This window comes from Hyla sarda, chromosome 8 (genome assembly GCF_029499605.1).
Source record: "Hyla sarda isolate aHylSar1 chromosome 8, aHylSar1.hap1, whole genome shotgun sequence".
Lineage (NCBI taxonomy): Eukaryota > Metazoa > Chordata > Amphibia > Anura > Hylidae > Hyla > Hyla sarda.
In genome coordinates, this window is record NC_079196.1 from 164166125 (window position 1) to 164185324 (window position 19200).

The window sequence follows — 19200 nt, forward strand, 5'->3', positions numbered from 1 at the left end:
TACCGGTGACGCGGCGCTCCCAGAAACCCACGACGTACATGTACGTCGCCGCGCGCCAAGTGACACTTCGCGGCGCCGTACATGTACGTCGCTCGTCGTGAAGGGGTTAAAAACAGAGTGGAAGGGCTTACAGAGCAGCCTGCAGAGACTGGATGACGAGACCCAGCATAAATGCATGGTGAGTGGGGGCGGACTCAGTGCTTACCTCACTTACCCCACTGACTAGTGGATGTCAGAACGAGTGAGCAGCAGAACAGAGGGATTTGTGAGCTAAATACAGAGGCTAGACACATACAAAAGACATGTAAAGCATCTGCATGACCTAGTCAGTAACATATATAAGCATTATTTTTTTTCCTCTGATATGACAGAAATTTTTTTTTTGAATATACAAGACAGCAAAAAAAAAAAAAAAAAAAAAAAGGCTTCTGGGAGTTGTAGTTTTGCAACAGCTGGAGACATACAGTTTGGAAAACACTGCCCCAGGGGCTTATTTTATGCAATCAATCAACTGATTATATAGATCAATGTAGAGTAAAGCCTTACATTGACCTAGGAGAGTGGTTCCCAACCTTTTTTTGCCCGAGTACTCCTTGGAAGTCCATTTCCAAAAATTGTACTCCCATATGCCTGTACTACTGATACATTTGTAATAAATATAGCTGCTGTTATTTCAATTTAGGAGGGCCCCCTGATCCTCTCACCTCCTTGGGCCCCCTGCTAACTGTACCCACTTTTATTTTAAGTGTTTGTTAATAAATAGCCACATAATGGGGCAGCAGTACCAGCAGCCACTGCTCACTTCTCTTAAAGTCAGGGTGACAGGTTTTGGGGAAAAAAAAATGTGCCTTTATACAGCTCCATATACTCATAGATGATGTATTTTTATAAATCAAGCACTTCACAGAACCTGATCGACAAACATTTGAGGCTCCTTTCTCCAGCACAAAACCCACCTCTAGCGATTGGACTGCTGGGTCATCAGGTATGCGAGTTCTATAGCTACAGCTGCATTGTGCTTTAGCATGCAATGGAGACAGGGAAGCACCTTCATATTCTCCATCCGCCCACCCCATTGTCCATATGCTAATGAATGCTGCAGGTGAGCACTCTGCTCTCTGTGTGCTCATCCGCGACCTTCATCACCATAATAATGACGGAGTGCGGAAAACTGAGAATATGGAGGAGGTAGGGGAGCAGGGTGAGCTGGCTCCCTGCCTCCATTGCCCTTCAGGTGAAGATTACAGTGCCAGAACTCTGCATATACTGAACAAATTTAAGTAAGTGACCCCTCTGCCAAAAAGGGTCTGAAGACTTTAAGAATGAACAATACAATAATGGATGCCCTACAGTGACATCAGTCACACATTCAAGTGTATCTGTCATTATCAAAAACTTTTTATAATGTAGTTAATACTATTATATGTATATTTGTAACATACATTGGTTAAAAATGTGTATATTTTTGGGTGAAAAAATCCTGTCCCTGCAGCTATTGCCTGTGTGTCTCTGTGCGTGAGAAAATTAAATACAGGAAGCGTGGACAGGACAAGCAGGGCTCTGTGTCACTAATCCTGTTGTGTGAGCCGGGGTGTGTCATAGAACCTCATTGTACAGAGCCCTATTTGTCCTCAGTGCACAGAGCCCTGCTTGTCCACCCTCACTTCCTGTATTTGGTCTCCTCACAGAGACACACAAACAACAGCTGTAGGAACAAAAATACACATCTTTTAACTAATGTATATTACAAATATACATATAATGGAATTATCTACATTATATAAAAAGTTTTTGATACTGACAGGTACACTTTAACTAATATGGTACACAACCAACGGATACATAACAGTATCCTGTTGAAAGGAAATAGCATATACTACTACATTATTTCATTCTCTTTTATAAAACAGCAAGATGGAGACCATAATGACACACCTTTGGCCTTCATATGACAATGGACTCCTTTTAAAATATTCTGCATGCAACACGACAATTACCTTAAACACAGGAAAAGAATTTGACGTGAATCCAACCTTATTCATGGAAATGAACAGTCTAACCTGCACATCACTAAGCTATCTTGCTGACCTTTAGGTAGTCAGTTTCCCCTAGCCATCTATTTACGCTCCCCTTTGCTCAAGAATTGTCTCATCTACACGATTCCTACCTGGCTTTAGACCATCCTTCAATAGCATTATAATAAAGAAATAGATATTTTTTATTAATGAGTGGATAATATATCGGGCACAAATCTCTGCAAGTTAATGGGGATTTACTTACATGGTACAAGTAATCTGGAGTTTTGCTGATAGGTCTGCGTTACATGTCTGCTAAGCAATATGGAGGCCATTTTTTCTTCAGGGGGAAATCAGCCACCGCTGGAACACTGCCCAATTGTTTTCTCTATGAAAAAAAGAAAAAAAAATATATATATAAAAATTCACAGTCAATATTAACAGCACTATATAAATGGAGCAAAGAAAAGATAGAGCAAAACAGTCACTGATGACAGTCTAGCAGTAATGGAGTAGCGCCAAAAGACTAAAATAGAATCACCCGAAGGTAGTGAATTACATGGGTTTTTTAAGGTCACAACACTTTGCTTTCATTCATAAAATCATGACCAAGTCAGCCAAAGACACATATATAATTTTTTACTATCTTTATCCACCCTGTAGTTCTCTACTGCCTAAAAGTTCTAACCCTCAGAAATTAAGGAAACAGAACAGACCAGGAGGGATGTTGAGCTGCAGCCCTCCAGCCTCAGTCTGTATGTGAGAGTCATGCCATGAGGGGGACTAAGGGGAATACAGATTTGTCTAAGGGTGCATTCACACACACGGCTGCCTGATGGGTTGGGAAATTTTCAAAACAGGCCACTGCAATATCCCCGCCGGACCTGCGCCACATCACATGCATTTAATCGAGCCGACTGGCCGGTTTTGAAATTTCCCTGCTGTATGAAGATATCGTGGTGTGAATGTACCCTAAAACACCCTACACTTCTAAAGCACCAAACCTGGAACAGCGGATCTACTCTTGCTTGGTTACAGAAAATGAAGATTTTGCAGAAATAAAAAAAAATAAAAAAGATAAGAAGAAATGTCCAAAAATTTACATCAGGCTCTGTATACAGTCAGGTCCAGCACGCACTGTGTTATATGCTTTATCAGTCGAATTGTATCTGGGAGCTGGTTGCTCAATAGTGTGGATTTGCTGTTTTTTTTGTTCTATGTGGCTCTTGGAGCACTTTTGAAATCTGATTGGTTTCTTTTTAGGGGCACGTAATAAAGAATGTTTTTAGGTCCTTTTCTGTGAATTATTGATCTTCGGACTAAGTACTCTTTCACTGTGTAACCATAAATATTGGGACATCGACAGAATTCTAACATTTTTTGCTCTATACACCACCACAATGGATTTGAAATTAAACAAACAAGATTTGCTTTAACTGCAGATTGTCAGCTTTAATTTGAGGGTATTTACATTTACAAATCAGGTAAACTGTGTAGGAATTACAACAGTTTGAATATGTACCTCCCACTTGTTAAGGGACCAAAAGTAATGGGACAGCATAATGATCATAAATTAAACTTTCATATTTTAATACTTGGTTGCAAATCCTTTGCAGTCAATTAAAGCCTGAAGTCTGGAACGCATAGACATCACCAGATGCTGGGTTTCATCCCTGGTGATGCTCTGCCACGCCTCGAGTGCAACTGTCTTCAGTTCCTGCTTGTTCTTGGGGCATTTTCCCTTCAGTTTTGCCTTCAGAAAGTGAAACTCATGCTGAATCAGATTCAGGTCAGGTGATTGACTTGGCCATTGCATAACATTCCACTTATTTCCCTTAATAAACTCTTCGGTTGCTTTTGCAGTATGCTTTGGGTCATTGTCCATCTGCACTATGAAGTGTCGTCCAATGAGTTCTGAAGAAGATAATATTGCCCAAAACACTTCAGAATTCATCCTGCTGCTTTTGTCAGCAGTCACATTACCAATAAATACAAGGGAAGCAGTTCCATTGGCAGCCATACATGCCCACTATGCCATGACACTACCACCACCATGCTTCACAGATGAGGTGGTAGGTATGCTTAGGATCATGAGCAGTTCCTTCTCCATACTCTTCTCTTCCCATCACTCTGGTACAAGATGATCTTGGTCTCATCTGTCCACAGGATGTTGTTCCAGGACTGTAAAGGCTTTTTTAGATGTCGTTTGGCAAATTCTAATCTGGCCTTCCTGTTTTTGAGGCTCACCAATGGTTCCCATCTTGTGGTGAACCCTCTGTATTCACTCTGGTGAAGTCTTCGCTTGATTGTTGACTTTTACACACATACGCCTATCTCCTGGAGAGTGTTCTTGATCTGGCCAACTGTTGTGAAGGGGGTTTTCTTCACCAGGGAAAGAATTCTTCGGTCATCCTCCACAGTTGTTTTCCTTGGTCTTCCGGGTCTTTTGGTGTTGCTGAGCTCACCAGTGCTTTCCTTCTTTTTAAGAATGTTCCAAACAGTTGTTTTGGCCACACCTAATGTTTTGGCTATCTCTCTGGTGTTTTTTGTTTTTGTTTTTTTTAGCCTAATGATGGCTTGCTTCGCTGATAGTGACAGCTCTTTGGATCTCATCTCGAGAGTTGACAGCAACATTTTCCAAAGGCAAATAACACACTTGAAATGAACTCTGGACCTTTTATCTGCTCATTGTCATTGGGATAATGAGGGAATAACACACACCTGGACGTGGCACAGCTGAGAAGCCAATTGTCTCATTACTTTTGGTCCCTTAGCAAGTGGGAGGCACATATGCAAACTGTTGTGATTCCTACACCGTTCACCTGATTTGGATGTAAATACCCTAAAATTAAAGCTGACAGTCTGAAGTAAAAGCACATCTTGTTTGTTTCATTTTAAATCCATTGTGATGGTGTATAGAGCCAAACATTTTAGAATTGTGTCGATATCCCAATATTTATGGACCTGACTGTACATGTCCAATTTGCTTTCCATTGGAGGTACAGATGTGTTCACCCTTATCTTGCAATTTCTTACAGTAGAAATTCAAAACAATATCTCAACATGCCAGAAAAACTCTTAGTAGGCTGCAATAGTTATCACAACCCTTGGGTGGCCACTACATTTTACATTTTCATCCTGTGATACACCTTTCGGGTTATGTTGATCCATGATGTAAGATAAGAAACATTAATATACATAAAGGTTGTTATAGGTATGCATTGTCAACAGGCTCCCATTGTAATGCTGATGCATACCAGTCCAGCATACATCAAAAATACACTTTAAATAAATGCCAGAAACATGGGGCTCTAGGGATATTTTTAGTATACTGTATGCTAAATGTAGTTACAAATGAAGAGTGAACAGAGCATTTTACCAAACATTTCAGGCAGCAGCTGTTTTATGTATAGGTTGGCACTATTTAAATATGCAGAATCAAAAACCTTTTATGTGTTGCACTTCTTGGCAAAACATTAACCTTTCAAATATACTTCAGAATAAAATTGTATTTCTTTTTTATAGAAAACATGGTTTATTACAGGGATGTGGAGTAACAGACAATGAATATGTAAATTGAAGTGATATGAAGACACTCAGCAATTTACAGCAGAGGGAAAACGTTAATGCATGGTGAGGGCGGGCTCAGTGCTTGCCTCGGGTACACCCCTTTCTAAGCAGTTGATGTCAAAATGAGTGAGCAGCAGAACAGAAGGATTTCTGAGCCAAATACAGATGCTAGAGATAAAAAGAGATGTGTAAAGCATCTACATGACCTTGTGCGTATCATATATAAGCATTATCTTTTTTTCTGTGATAGGAAAGGTACACTTTAAGTGCTTCTAAAGGGTACCTCTCATCAAAAAAACTTTTGATATAGTATAGATTAATGTATGCAGAATAACTTTACAATTGCATGTTATTAAAAAATATGCTTCTTTCTATTTAATTTTCCACTTTGAAGAAATGACCACTAGGGGTCTCCCTACCAGTCCTGGCAGCAAGCATTTCAGACTCATGCTGGAGTCCTAAACACTACGAGCTGCCAGCCTGCTTTGTTCACAAAGGAGAACACTCCGAGCTGCCAGCCTGCTTTGTTCACAGCCTGTTTGGCTGTGAACAAAACAGGCTGGCAGCTCTGAGTGTTTAGGACTCCAGCATGAGTCAGAAATGCTTGCTGACAGGACTGATCGGGAAAAATACAATAGAAAGAAGCATATATTTCATTAACATGCTATTGGAAAGTTATTCAACATTCATTAATCTAAAATACATCAAAAGTTTATTTAATGAGAGATACCCTTTAAATAATACACAAAGGTGATGTCTTTACATTCATTTTTATATCAGACTTTTGTGGTAATATTTTGACATAACATTAGGTTGACATAACACAAGGTGTACGTACCCCCTAGTACCAAACACTAATAACCAAAAGCAGTGGGTAACTAGGACCTAATGTGTTTTACAGACTTTTTATAATTTTTAGTGTCAAAAGGATACATTTATTAAATGTAGAGTGCATGTAAGCCATACAAGCAATAAGATTGCATAAAGACAGTAGAACAATTAGAACAATATCAGAAACGAATATCCAGCAGTGTACTCGGGCAATAGCACTAGAAGAGGAGGGGGGAGAGGGAAGATAAGCATCCAATCAGTACAGTACCATTGTATATAAAGTAATTTGTGTTACATTACAGAGACAAGTAATAAGACATATTCGCAGCATGGGGTGAGGAAGTCCATAAATCCCAAACCTTATGAAAATTTTCCATCGTATCTGAACGAAGAGAATTAAGTTTCTCTGAGACCATAATATTGTTAATTCTGGTAATGAACGTGGGTAATGACAAGGTTAAAGAGTGCCATTTTGCTGCTATGTGAATTCTGGCAGCTAGTAAGATGTAATGAAGAAGACGGTTATGTGATGTGGGTATTTTATCAAGTGTGATACCCAACAGGCAAAAGAGTGGGTTCGCAGGATAGTTAGTGTTAGTAATTGTTGAGATAAGGTCCACGACATCTCCCCAGAAGGTAGCCACCTTTGGACATGTCCACCAAATGTGAAGCATGGTACCCTGTTCGGCGCACCCACGGAAACAAAGAGGTGATACCTCCGGGTAAATATCGTGGAGTCTTTTCGGAACCATATATGTTCTGTGTAGTATTCGGAGTGCCAGCTACCTTTACTCAGTCGCGTACAGCAAGAATGCCAGTCAGTTAGAGGTATTGTGGTCTGGAGGTCTTCCTCCCATTGCAACATAAATGGAAGTTTGGTGTCAGAGGGGGGTTGGTTAAGTGCAGAATATATAACGGACAAGGAGCCAGTTCGAAGAGGTGAGTATATAGCCAGCACCTCAAACGAAGTGGTGCTAAGTATCGTCTGGGGAGGGACTAAACTCAGGAGGTATGAGAAAATCTGTGTCAGTCTAAACAATTCGGAAGTTGGAGGCCGAAATCTAGTTACAAAGGAGTCTCGAGTAATGAGTTTCTTAGCTACTATGTTAGATTATTGTCGCACCACCATTTAAAGTTTGTGAGTCCAAGCCCAGGGGGGAAGAACGGGTTAGCAATAATAGAGATAAAAGGGGAGATTGGAGATTGTAGAGAAAGCTTGAACTGGACAGAGCGCCAAAGAAGGATGGCATAAGATGAGATAATAGCAGCAGAGGGAATGAATTTAGATACCGAGGGTGTTAGCCACATCAGGGAGGATAGAGTGTATGGGGCCAGGAGACTATTTTCTAGAGAGATCCATCTGGGACCTGATGCCGGAGCATGACACAAGAGAAGCTGAGAGAGACGAGCAGACATAGTATAAGAGAAAATTTGGGACCGATAGCCCACCGATTCGTTTGTGGTAGTACATTACCGACCGGGAGATACGAGGCCGGAGACCCAGCTAGATGAAAGCGAACACATCCGCCTGTAGGGCTCGCAGCTCCGATGTCCTAATGGGAATCAGAAGCGTACGGAAAAGGTATAACAGTTTGGGAAGCACCACCATTTTTACTGAGTGAATGCGTCCCAACCAGGAGATATGTGGTAGGTCCCACCTAGTGAGGTCTGCGCGTATGGACTTAAAAAGTGGAGCGTAATTCAGTTTGTAATGGGGAGGAAGAGAAGAAGGGAGATACTAAGATAGGGGATAAATGATTTAGAGGGAGAGAGGTTGAAGTTGAGAGCAATGAGATCCTGTACCGGTTGAGGAGTGTTACAGTATAGAACCTCGGACTTGTGCCCATTAACCACCAAGCCCGATAGCTTTGAAAAACGGTCCAGAACCGAAAACAAATTCGGCAATGAGACTAGAGGTTTAGTCAATGTCAGAAGTAGGTCGTCAGCAAATAAATTGACCTTGTATTCTCCTCGAGCAATTGTAACGCCCGATATATCCGGAGTATTGCGGAGGAGACTCGCCAGGGGCTCCATAACCAATGCAAAAAGGGCAGGATATAGTGGGCACCCCTGGCGAGTGCCTCTCTGAATCAATATAGGAGCTGAGGACCGTGACGGGAGTTTCAGATATGCCTGAGGATGGGAATATAGAACACCTAAAGCATCTACAAAGGGACCCGAAAACCCCATCCGTCTAAGCACTCCAAATAGATAGGTCCACGATACTGTATCAAAAGCTTTTTCTACGTCTAACCCCAACAGTGTTATAGGAGTATGTGTCGAGGATGCCCAGTGTTCCACATTGAGGACTTTTCTAATATTATCTGGGGCCTGCCTCCCAGGAATGAAGCCCACTTGGTCCCTATGTACCAACCCGGGGAGGAGCAAGTTAAGCCTATGGGCCATAATGGAGGTGAAAATTTTAGCATCTAAAATCGGGCGGTAATTGGATGGAAGAAGTGGGTCCTTATTAAGCTTAGGGATCACCACTATTGAAGCATGAAGGAATTCCGGAGGCATGGGAGAACCTGAAAGAATCTTATTACAGTATCGAACAATATGGGGTGATAAAATGGAGCTAAACGACTTATAATATTGGGCTGAAAAACCATCGTGACCTGGCGCCTTACCAAGCTTCAGGTCCGATATCGTCCGTGCAACCTCCTCGTCCGTTACAGGAGAATTGAGCATAGAACGGTCCTCAGCTGAAATAGAAGAAAGTGGGATTTAACTTAGAAAAGAGTGAATAGTAGCAGGGGGGGGGGTAGAGTTCTCTTTGTATAAGGCAGAATAAAAAGACTGAAAAGTGTTGTATATATGAGAAGGATTAGAAGTGGAAACCCCGGGTCTAAGTTGTATTTTATGGACACGATTTAGTCTCTGTTTTTGTCTCAGCATACTAGCTAAAAGTTTGTCAGGTTTGTTTGCCATCTTATAATATGTAGCCGGGGTCCAGCGTAATGCTTTCTCCGAGCGGTCAGACAGGACTGAATCTAGTTGTAATCTAGTTGTACGAACAGCTTGATAAAGATAAGGGGTGGGATTTAATTGATGTGTCAAAGTGAGACGGGACAATTTATGTTCCAACATGTCTTGTGCCTTACGTCGTTCTCTCTTAAGTCTAGAGGCTACGGCTATCAGCTTACCCCTGATGACTGCCTTATGTGCAATCCACACCCAGCCTGGATCCGTGACCCCCTCAGCTTGATTTCGAAAATAAGATGATAACTCAGCTTCTTAGTTTTCCAAACGGATTTGGGGACGGCATAAAAGGGACTCATTGAGTCTCCAAGAGAAGGGAGTCACACAATGTTGGCCAAAGTTAAAATGAGAGAAAACCATATCATGATCGGACCAGGAGCTGTGTATATGTCTGGAATAGAGAAGGAGATAGGTAAATAGAGAAGGGTAAAAGAGTTAGATAGAATCCAGTCTATTCTAGTATAGAGCGCATGTGCCGGAGAGTAGTAGGTATAACCGCGTTGTGACAGATTGTGTTCCCTCCATGTGTCTGCCAATTCATAGTCAGAAAAGGTAGCATTGAGGAGTCTCTGTTGAGGACCTGAGCGCCTGAATGCAGAAGTACTCGATCTGTCCAATAGTCCATTGAGCACCATGTTAAAATCTCCGCACCATATAAGGTGATCAAAAGTAAGAGAGTGTAACCTGGAAGCCAAATGGACAAAAAAGGAGAGAGGGTCTTCGTTCGGCACGTATGAATTTATCAGACACCAAGTGGGTTCCCTCCAGAATGAGGTAGCGACCCTCTGGATCACTAAAGGAGTTAGTGACAGAAAAGGGAAAAGAATTATGCAAAAGAATGATGACCCCCCTGGACTTGGTATCATGTGAAGCCATAAAGAATCTGGTATAATTTGGGTGCATATGTTTAGGGAAAGAGGAGGTGGTGAAGTGCGACTCCTGCAGACATACGATATCGGGGCAATGTTTCATGTAGTCTAGAAAAGCTTTTTTCCTCTTGACTGGAGCATTAAAACCCCTAACATTATGAGAAAGGACCCTACACATTTAGAGTTGATTATATAATCTTAGCGTGAACACAAATAACATAGAATTGAAAACCGCAGGGTCAGTACATAGGAACGTACATATCATAAAATGGGACCCGAGATTGGAGCAGACATTAAGGGAGGGAAAAAGGGCAGGTACAGTACTGGAAAAACAGGTGTAAAAAATCCATCGGTTAGCAATACTCAAACTAAGGATAAATGGGACAAGTACAATAAACAGGAGTACCACCCTAGGGGCAACACCCCCGAGGGTGTAACAATACCCGTTTAGGTAGGGCAACATGATAGTCCAAGCCACCGTTAAGCCTAGAACAATTAGCAATAAGCGTGACAACAGTCCCAAAAGTCAATGGTAAAAAAAACAAAAGATTGTGTCAACAGTGATAAAGAAAACGGCATAACATAGAGGAACTAATCATGCCAGAGATTTAAGCAACAATTCCTTTCCCAGGCGGGAGGAACCTCATCCTGGAGTTTGCTGCGGTGGTCGTCTCCGTTTATGCGGTAAGTCCACTCGGTGCCACATCCTTTTTAGTGGAGCTTGTCTGGGGTGCAGCGGTACTTGGTCATCATATGGGATAGTCTCTTTACGAAGAACTTCCAGTGCCTCAGTCGGGGTCCGCACAGTGTAAGAGTTGGAGCGTACTTGAAATTGGAGGCTGAACGGGAATCCCCACTTGTAACGAATCTGGGCTTTTTGGAGTGCCAGGGTGACTGGTCACATGTGTCTGCATCTTTCCAGAGTTGATGGGGCCAAATCCGCATAAAGATGGACGGAGGCAGGGAGTCCCGGTAGTGGTTAAACATTTCTAGCAGCCTGCAGCAGTTTATCCCGCATTTCTGGGTAATGTAGTTTAAGTATTATGTCCCTGGGGATCTCAGCATTTTTAGGCCTCCCCAAGGCTCTATGTATACGGTCCATTCTCAGGAGCGAGGTCTCTGCTTGCGGCAGCAAGGCATGAAAAAAGTCAGTCACCACTTTAACATAGTCAGTAATGGATTCAGGGAGTCACCGTATTCTAATGTTAGCCCATCCCGAGCGATTCTCAAGATCTTCTAACTTCATTTCTAATAGATCTATTCTCTCCGCTTGATCCGCCATAACACTGCGGTCAGCCGTTACCGCCTCCTCCAGGTCTGTGGTGCGGAGATCTATATCAGACACTCTGTTCCCCAGATCACTTACTTGTTTTGTAATATCCGCCGCCGCCTGTGCCAACTCCGACTTAAACATTTGTTGCTTAGTGCGGAAGAGATCGGAGGGATTGAGCGGGTCAGTCAGAGACGATACCGTCGCGGGATCATCTGAGATATCATCCTCTCCAAGAAGCTCCGTACTGTGTGCGCGCGAAGGAGTCGGCGCCATCTTGTTGCGGGGACCGGAGCGGAATAAATCAGGTATTGTCTGTGAAAGAGACCTTTGAGAGGATCCAGATTTAGACATCTTGGGCAGGGACATCTTATCGGAAAGGCTGTGAAGGAATTGCCGTTGTGGAGCCGTTTTACCGGCGCTTAGATAGGCTTGATCACGGTGGTAGGTGGAACGGAGCTTACATGAGACACGTCCTCCTCAGTAAGCCGCGCACATGCGCCCCCCTTTTTATTATTTTTAATAAGTATTTGTGTTCAGGAAATACACATATACATCAAACACATAGCCACTATTAAGGGGGAGCAGGAAACTACAAGAAATGTACAAGGTCATGTAAAAGTAAAATAAAGACAAATATCTGTGGGTAGATGAAATTTGTTCTGATAAATACAAATGTTCGATTTTGATGACTTGAAAAAAGGTTACTGCATGAGATCTGGATATTGGGATCACATTAAATCATAAGAAGAATGTAGGCGAGTATGGAAGCGGCGCTTAAATGGATTCTACGATTAAAGAAAAAGAATAGGAAAACACAAACAAAAAACACACACACACAAAAAAAAAAAAAAAACACTACAATGTTCTAGGGGTGTAAATAATAAAATACCCTATACTCACCTCTCCCAGTCCAGTGCTGATACTCTGGTGCTCCCCAGTTGCTCTGTTTTCTTACCCCCTGATGAAGAGTCTCTGTACCTTGCTGATAACACTCTGAACCAACTGCAGTCTCCGTGGTGGGCTGCAGTGTATTCGGAATGTCCTAAGCAGAACAGAGTGTGTCAAGCAGGGGAAGGAGTGTAACGAGAAGAACCAGGAAGGACCGGAAAGCCTTTGCTATACTGGGAGACATGATTTTTTTTTTTTTTTTTTTTTTTATTAAATCAGAGAACTCCTTTAACCAGCTTGTTTACCAGAACATTTTGCTGCCACATGTGACCTGTCCTCTCTTTTCCAGTCACCTGACCTAACCCCTAGGGAAGCTAGTTTTGGATACAGTGTCACATTAGACTGACCTGGGTCATTCTAACCTGGAAAGTAAAGGGAAAACAGCCAACAAGTGCTTAGCATGAATAATAACTCATCCAAGGCTGTTCATAAAGCATTCCAGGAATGCTATTTCACATGTAAACCAAATGCTAAGTACAAAACTGCTATCAAGGCAAAGGATGTTTACTTCACAGAATCTGGGGCTATAAGGTTCCAGTTACCAAATAGCTTTAACTAATATTGTTTACATTTTTTTTTTAAAAAGCTTCTGTTATTTTAAGGCCAAAGTTAAAGGCCAAAAAGGCAATTTTTAGTTATAACTATACTAAAGACTGATCAATTATCAACCAGTTTATAGTATATTAGGGTTTAAATGCACCTGGCACAATGACAAGGAGACTAAGTTCACAAAGATGACTTAAAGATATCAAGTGCAAATGATAAGAGATAGAAAAAAAAAAGCCATAAAAGATAATGCAAGGGGAAAAACCATCACAACATACTGTAGCTTTCATCTAGAGCTGTATTTCTCAACTCTAGTCCTCCGAGTACCTCCGACAGATCAGGACTTGAGCATATCCCATAGAGAGAACACCTGTGGCAATTGACTGGAGTTGAGAAACACATCTCTATACACCACATAAACAATGTGTGTTATCTGGACAAACTCATAAAACACATCTACCTGGTGAGATTTCATTTCATGCTAAAATGTGACGTGATATTCTACAGATTCACCATTGCACCACAATTGAGACGTCTAGACTTATTTATTAAATTTACTTACTGTATGTAACACTGACCTTGGCCCTGACATTGGCCTGATGATGGCCAATGTCAGGAGTATACCTTTTTTGTAGGTTTTATTTTCAACAGATATTTTTCCACAGTATTTACTAACGTTCCCCTACAAATTAAAATTTTTTTTTTTTTTTTTTTTTTTTTTTTTTTTTTTTTACACACATGATCTGTGCTATGGGGTTTTCCTCAGCTGAAATTAACTACATTTTCTGTGGAAACCTTAGTAAAGATGTTGGTTTTTTTTTTTTTCTTTCTTAAATGTCAGAGACACTCCCCCTTTTTGGCGGCCACATCCCTTTCACAGCGGCCACACCCCTTATTGGGAGTTCTCGAAAACCAGGTTGGGTTTACAATAGTAAGTCAAGGCCATGGTCTCTGCCCTCAATAAAACAAAACACAAATATCACTGGCAAAAAGGGATCAGCTACTCCATCCAATGAAATAGTATACACAAAAAAGATAGTGGACAGATGTGAGGACATTAAAGGGGTACTCCGCTGCTCAGCGTTGGGAACAAACTGTTCCGAACGCTGGAGCCGTCGCCGGGAGCTCGTGATGTCATAGCCCCACCCCCTCATGATTTCACACCCCGCCCCCTCAATGCAAGTCTATGGGAGGGGGCATGGCGGCTGTCGTGGAAATGAGAAATGACTTTACTCTCCTTGCAAGAAGTCTCTGCCAGATAAACTGATATCAAGGATCCTGGTGGGAGCGAGACGATTTTAGGCATTTCAGCACTTTTTTTTACTCCAGCCCAGATGACATATGCTTACATTTACACTTTGTTAGCTATTTATCAAAAACGTATTGATAAATATGAGGGTAGTTCACATGATTAACGCATAGGCCAATGGTGGGGAAACAACCTTGATTTACACATACAATGATAAATCCCCCTTTAGAATAATAGGAGATGTGAAAGCATTTTATTGTTGTGGAGTGTGTTTTTCCTGAACTTGGCTGCCGAGTAGGAGTGGTGGGAGGCTCCTGTTCACACCCATGAGTAGGGGAAATGAGGTCAGTAAATGCTGTGAGAAAATGACTGAACACAGCATCAAATGTGCAGCAAACACAGTGTGAATGTCCTCTACCGGGAACCTGAAAGAGTTGTCCTGGTTACAGGTACAGCTCTGCTTAGAACATAGGGACTTTTGTCACCACATTGGTAAGGATGGTCCCCAAGTCCTGAGAGCATCTTGGCTAGGTTCAAATCCAACCAAGGACAATAGTTTTAAACAGTTTATATATTCACCCCGTGCTTGTGTGAACCTCTTGTTACCTCCAGCAATCCCACAGTGTTTCAGTTGTCCTGCTCCAGTACCCTGGTGTGATCATCTTCCTGAGCTGCAGTGTGACGTGTCGGGTGCTTCCTGGGCCCAATGTGTCATACTGCAGCTCAGGGAATTGTTGGCCACAGGGAAAAAAGATGGCATTCTTCTGAATACTCCTTTAATTCTGTACTTGGAGAAACAATCCTGCTATGATGAATATGCTACATGTTAACCCCTTCATCTGATATATGCATGTTGTGAGCAGACTATGCTCTCATTGACTCATTGGCTATCAATATATGGTCGGAAAGGGTCTTTATATGACACCCCCCTCCCAGTTAGTTCTCTTTTTCCTGTCTGCAGTCTGTTTGTAAATCACCAGAATCTCCAAAGGTATAAATCAGCAAATAAATAACAAAAAGTAGTGGGGAGGAGGGGGACACAGCTGCAGCTACTCTTTCAGTGAATGTTACCCAAAAAACAACAACAAGGGCTATCCAAGAAACCTTATCATATGGTCAATCTGACATATAAACACCAAAAACACAGACCATAGTGAAGCAAATGAATGCTGAATAATATTAGATCTTTATTAGTATACAAGACATATATAAAAATCACATAAAAGCAGAAAGGGGGTAGGTACAAAGAGTGTACAGGCAGAAAATAAAGAGGTAAAGATAGTCATATTTTTTACATAATGATGCAGATGCATACCTGAATATGTATCAATGTAAGTATATAACTGGTATACAGATGGCAACTATTGGCTTGATAAGGCCCTATGCAGATAATCTATAAAAGTTTTTACCAAAGAACTGTAGAACAACGGCTCATATATATCACTATTGAAAGTACATATCACAAGCATCACATAAAGAAAAATTGGGTATTACAGTAATCAATAACATTGTGATGTACATAGTAGATACATGACCATGCACCCTATAAGGAACACATCTCACCTCTAACCCCAAAAACTTTTCCTTTGGACAGGTTTTGATAAATCTCCCCCATAGTTTCTATCAGCCAGCCATGGAGTGAGTCAGATTGGCCAGTCATAGAGTGAATGGTGCTGCCCTGCACTTCACCCAGTTATAACGCACGATTATAGAGGGTCTCAGTGGGAGGCCCATAGGTCAGATCCCACAGATCATCAAGCGATGGAATTTCCTAGCAATATCCCACCTATGGTGTCCATTTCAGGACATCGTCAGTCGTCAGCCGTAACTCTGTCTCGCGTCAGGCGAAACAGCGTTCCGCCTCCTCCCTCGGACTAATCTCCGTCAGGTGTCAGCCGCAACACCCTTATCCAAAACTCCAACATCCCTCAGGCTCTCTGCTATACGGGTTCTGCTATTCAGCGTCGGCTCTGCTATACAGACTCTGTTGCACATGTAGTGTCTGTGATACACGTGCAAGTTTCTCAGTTTCGACTCTGCTATACATGCTGTGCAGCGTCGGCTCTGCTATGCGGCAGGAAGTTGCATCTGAGGGAGAATCATCTGAGGGATGACAGCGTTTTGCACGAGGGAGTTTGGGATGAGGGAGTTGTGGCTGACAACTGACTGAGGATTGTTGTGAGGGAGGAGGCGGGATGCTGTTTCGCCTGACGGGAAACGGAGTTGCAGCTGACCACTGATGGCAATTGGTCTGAGGGAGGAGGAGGGACAATGTTTCACCTGACGCGGGAACAAGTTACGGCTGACGACTGACGATGTCCTGAAATGGACGCCGTATCCATCAATGAGATGTGCATACCCTGTTAATTCATATTTTAAGACACATTTGAATAATTTATAACGTTTGTATAATTTATAAAAATGCACATAGAATTGGAATATGGAAAAGCTTAGATTTATCAAAGACTGTGTTACTGAGTCTAACATAAGCAAATTATAGTCAATGACAGAAGCGGATCCATGAATGGACAGAGGAGTCGATGAAGATGAATCACTACTAGGCTGGAAACCCGTTGTGCATCATTGTCTTCATAACAGCAATAATCCCTGTGCATACAGCTAAGAAAACAGCCTTTCTGTATTCAGAACCAGTAGTCCGTTCAAGGCCATTTAACCAGGAACAACAGAATGGGCCACAATAACGCAGCAGGCGGCGTTTGGAAAATACTGCGGCCTGGCATGTGTAATAATGATTTAAGACTAAATATTTGAACTAAGATTACCTGTATTTGTTGACTACGGGTTTATATATCAGTGAAATACGGCTCAAGGATTTAGGCTCAAAGTGAAAAGTCTGAGAATGGAGAAACAAACAGCACATAAAAACAGTATTTGCTTTTGTTGCACTGCAGTTTACAGATTGTAGATACAAATATCCTAATAAAAGCCTGGGAGGGTGTTCTGGAAAACATAACGTAGGGAAACATATCAGGTTCCTTCTAGATCAAACAAGATATGTTCCATGAGCAGTGACACAGATAAAGTAGGTCACCACAATTTCTTATCTGTAATTACAAATAGGTCTGTAATAAAAAGGGGGAGGGTAAAAAGCAGCAAAATAATTCGGAATACAAAACCAAGGCAAGAAAAAAATAAAAGATTATAATGCAAAATTGTCCTTTCTTCTGTGTTATTAGTAGGTTACTCAGTAGCTAAATGACTTCATTATCCTGAAGCTTTGTAAGATAATATATCCCACAGTTGGGTAAGATGAATAGCAGAAGGAAACAGCTACCCTGAGCTCAGATACACCGGTCTGGTGCTGCTTTCTCATTCATCTGTACTACACAAAAATTCAATTTGACAGCAAAGGAAAGAATCAATGTACATAGCTCTGGTGCAAGGGTGGCTGCACAACAAAAAAATACCACAGATTTTCCATAGCAGTAAATCTGCAGCAGTGCTATCAGACAGGAGAGAGCACAGAGAAGTGGTATCAGACAGGAGAGAGCACATAGGAATCCTATCAGACAGGACAGAGCAAAGAGGAATCCTATCAGACAGGAGAGAGCACAGAGGAGTCTTATCAGACAGGAGAGAGCAAAGAGGAATCCTATCAGACAGGAGAGAGCACATAGTAGTGGTATCAGAGAGGAGAGAGCAGAGAGGAGTCCTATCAGACAGGAGAGAGCACAGAGGAGTGCTATCAGACAGGAGAGAGCACAGAGGAGTGTTATCAGACAGGAGAGAGCACAGAGGAGTGTAATCAGATAGGAGAGAGCACAGAGGAGTGCTTTCAGACAGGGGAGAGCACAGAGGAGTACTATCAGACAGGAGAGAGCACAGAGGAGTGCTATCAGACAGGAGAGAGCACAGAGGAGTGCTATCAGACAGGAGAGAGCAAAGAGGAATCCTATCAGACAGGAGAGAGCACAGAGGAGTCTTATCAGACAGGAGAGAGCACAGAGGAGTGTAATCAGATAGGAGAGAGCACAGAGGAGTGCTTTCAGACAGGGGAGAGCACAGAGGAGTACTATCAGACAGGAGAGAGCACAGAGGAGTGCTATCAGACATGAGAGAGCACAGAGGAGTGCTATCAGACAGGAGAGAGCACAGAGCAGTACTATCATACAGGAAAGAGCACAGAGGAGTCCTATCGGACAGAAAAGAGCACAGAGGAATACTATCAGACAGGAGAGAGCACAGAGGAGTGTTATCAGACAGGAGAGAGCACAGAGGAGTGTAATCAGATAGGAGAGAGCACAGAGGAGTGCTTTCAGACAGGGGAGAGCACAGAGGAGTACTATCAGACAGGAGAGAGCACAGAGGAGTGCTATCAGACAGGAGAGAGCACAGAGGAGTGCTATCAGACAGGAGAGAGCACAGAGGAATACTATCAGACAGGAGGGAGCACAGAGGAGTGTTATCAGACAGGAGAGAGCACAAAGGAGTGCTATCAGACAGGAGAGAGCATAGAGGAGTGCTATCAGACAAGAGAGCACAGAGAAGTGCTATCAGGCAAGAGAGCACAGATGAGAGTTATCAGACAGGAGAGAGCACAAAGGAGTGTTATCAGACGGGAGAGAGCACAGAGCAGTATTATCAGACAGGAGAGAGCACAGAGGAGTGCTATCAGACAGGGGAGAGCACAGAGGAGTACTATCAGACAGTAGAGCACAGAGGAGTGCTATCAGACAGTAGAGAGCACAGAAGAGTGCTATCAGACACGAGAGAGCACAGAGGAGTGCTATCAGACAGGAGAGAGCACAAAGGAGTGCTATCAGACAGGAGAGAGCACAGAGGAGTGCTATCAGACAGGAGAGAGCACAGAGGAGTGCTATCAGACAGGAGAGAGCACAGAGGAGTGCTATCAGACAGGAGAGAGCACAGAGTAGTACAATCAGACAGGAGAGAGCA

General features: G+C 42.4%; 1 protein-coding gene across 5 annotated transcripts in view; it reads right to left on the reverse strand.

Moving 5' to 3' along the window:
- The window catches only part of ABAT (4-aminobutyrate aminotransferase), a 163267-nt gene that overhangs the window by 103196 nt on the left and 40871 nt on the right, over window positions 1–19200 (reverse strand). For 3 of the 5 annotated variants that reach the window (XR_008847264.1, XM_056536397.1, XM_056536398.1), the window contains exon 2: window positions 2281–2403. Coding sequence is in view for 4 of the 5 variants with exons in the window: in XM_056536397.1 (XP_056392372.1) it covers window positions 2281–2350 (70 nt within the window). In the remaining variant the exon portion in view is untranslated. Of the gene's footprint in view, window positions 1–2280; window positions 2404–9046; window positions 9073–12440; window positions 12460–19200 lie in introns of those variants that run through there. The other 2 variants (XM_056536400.1, XM_056536399.1) reach the window with 2 other exon arrangements.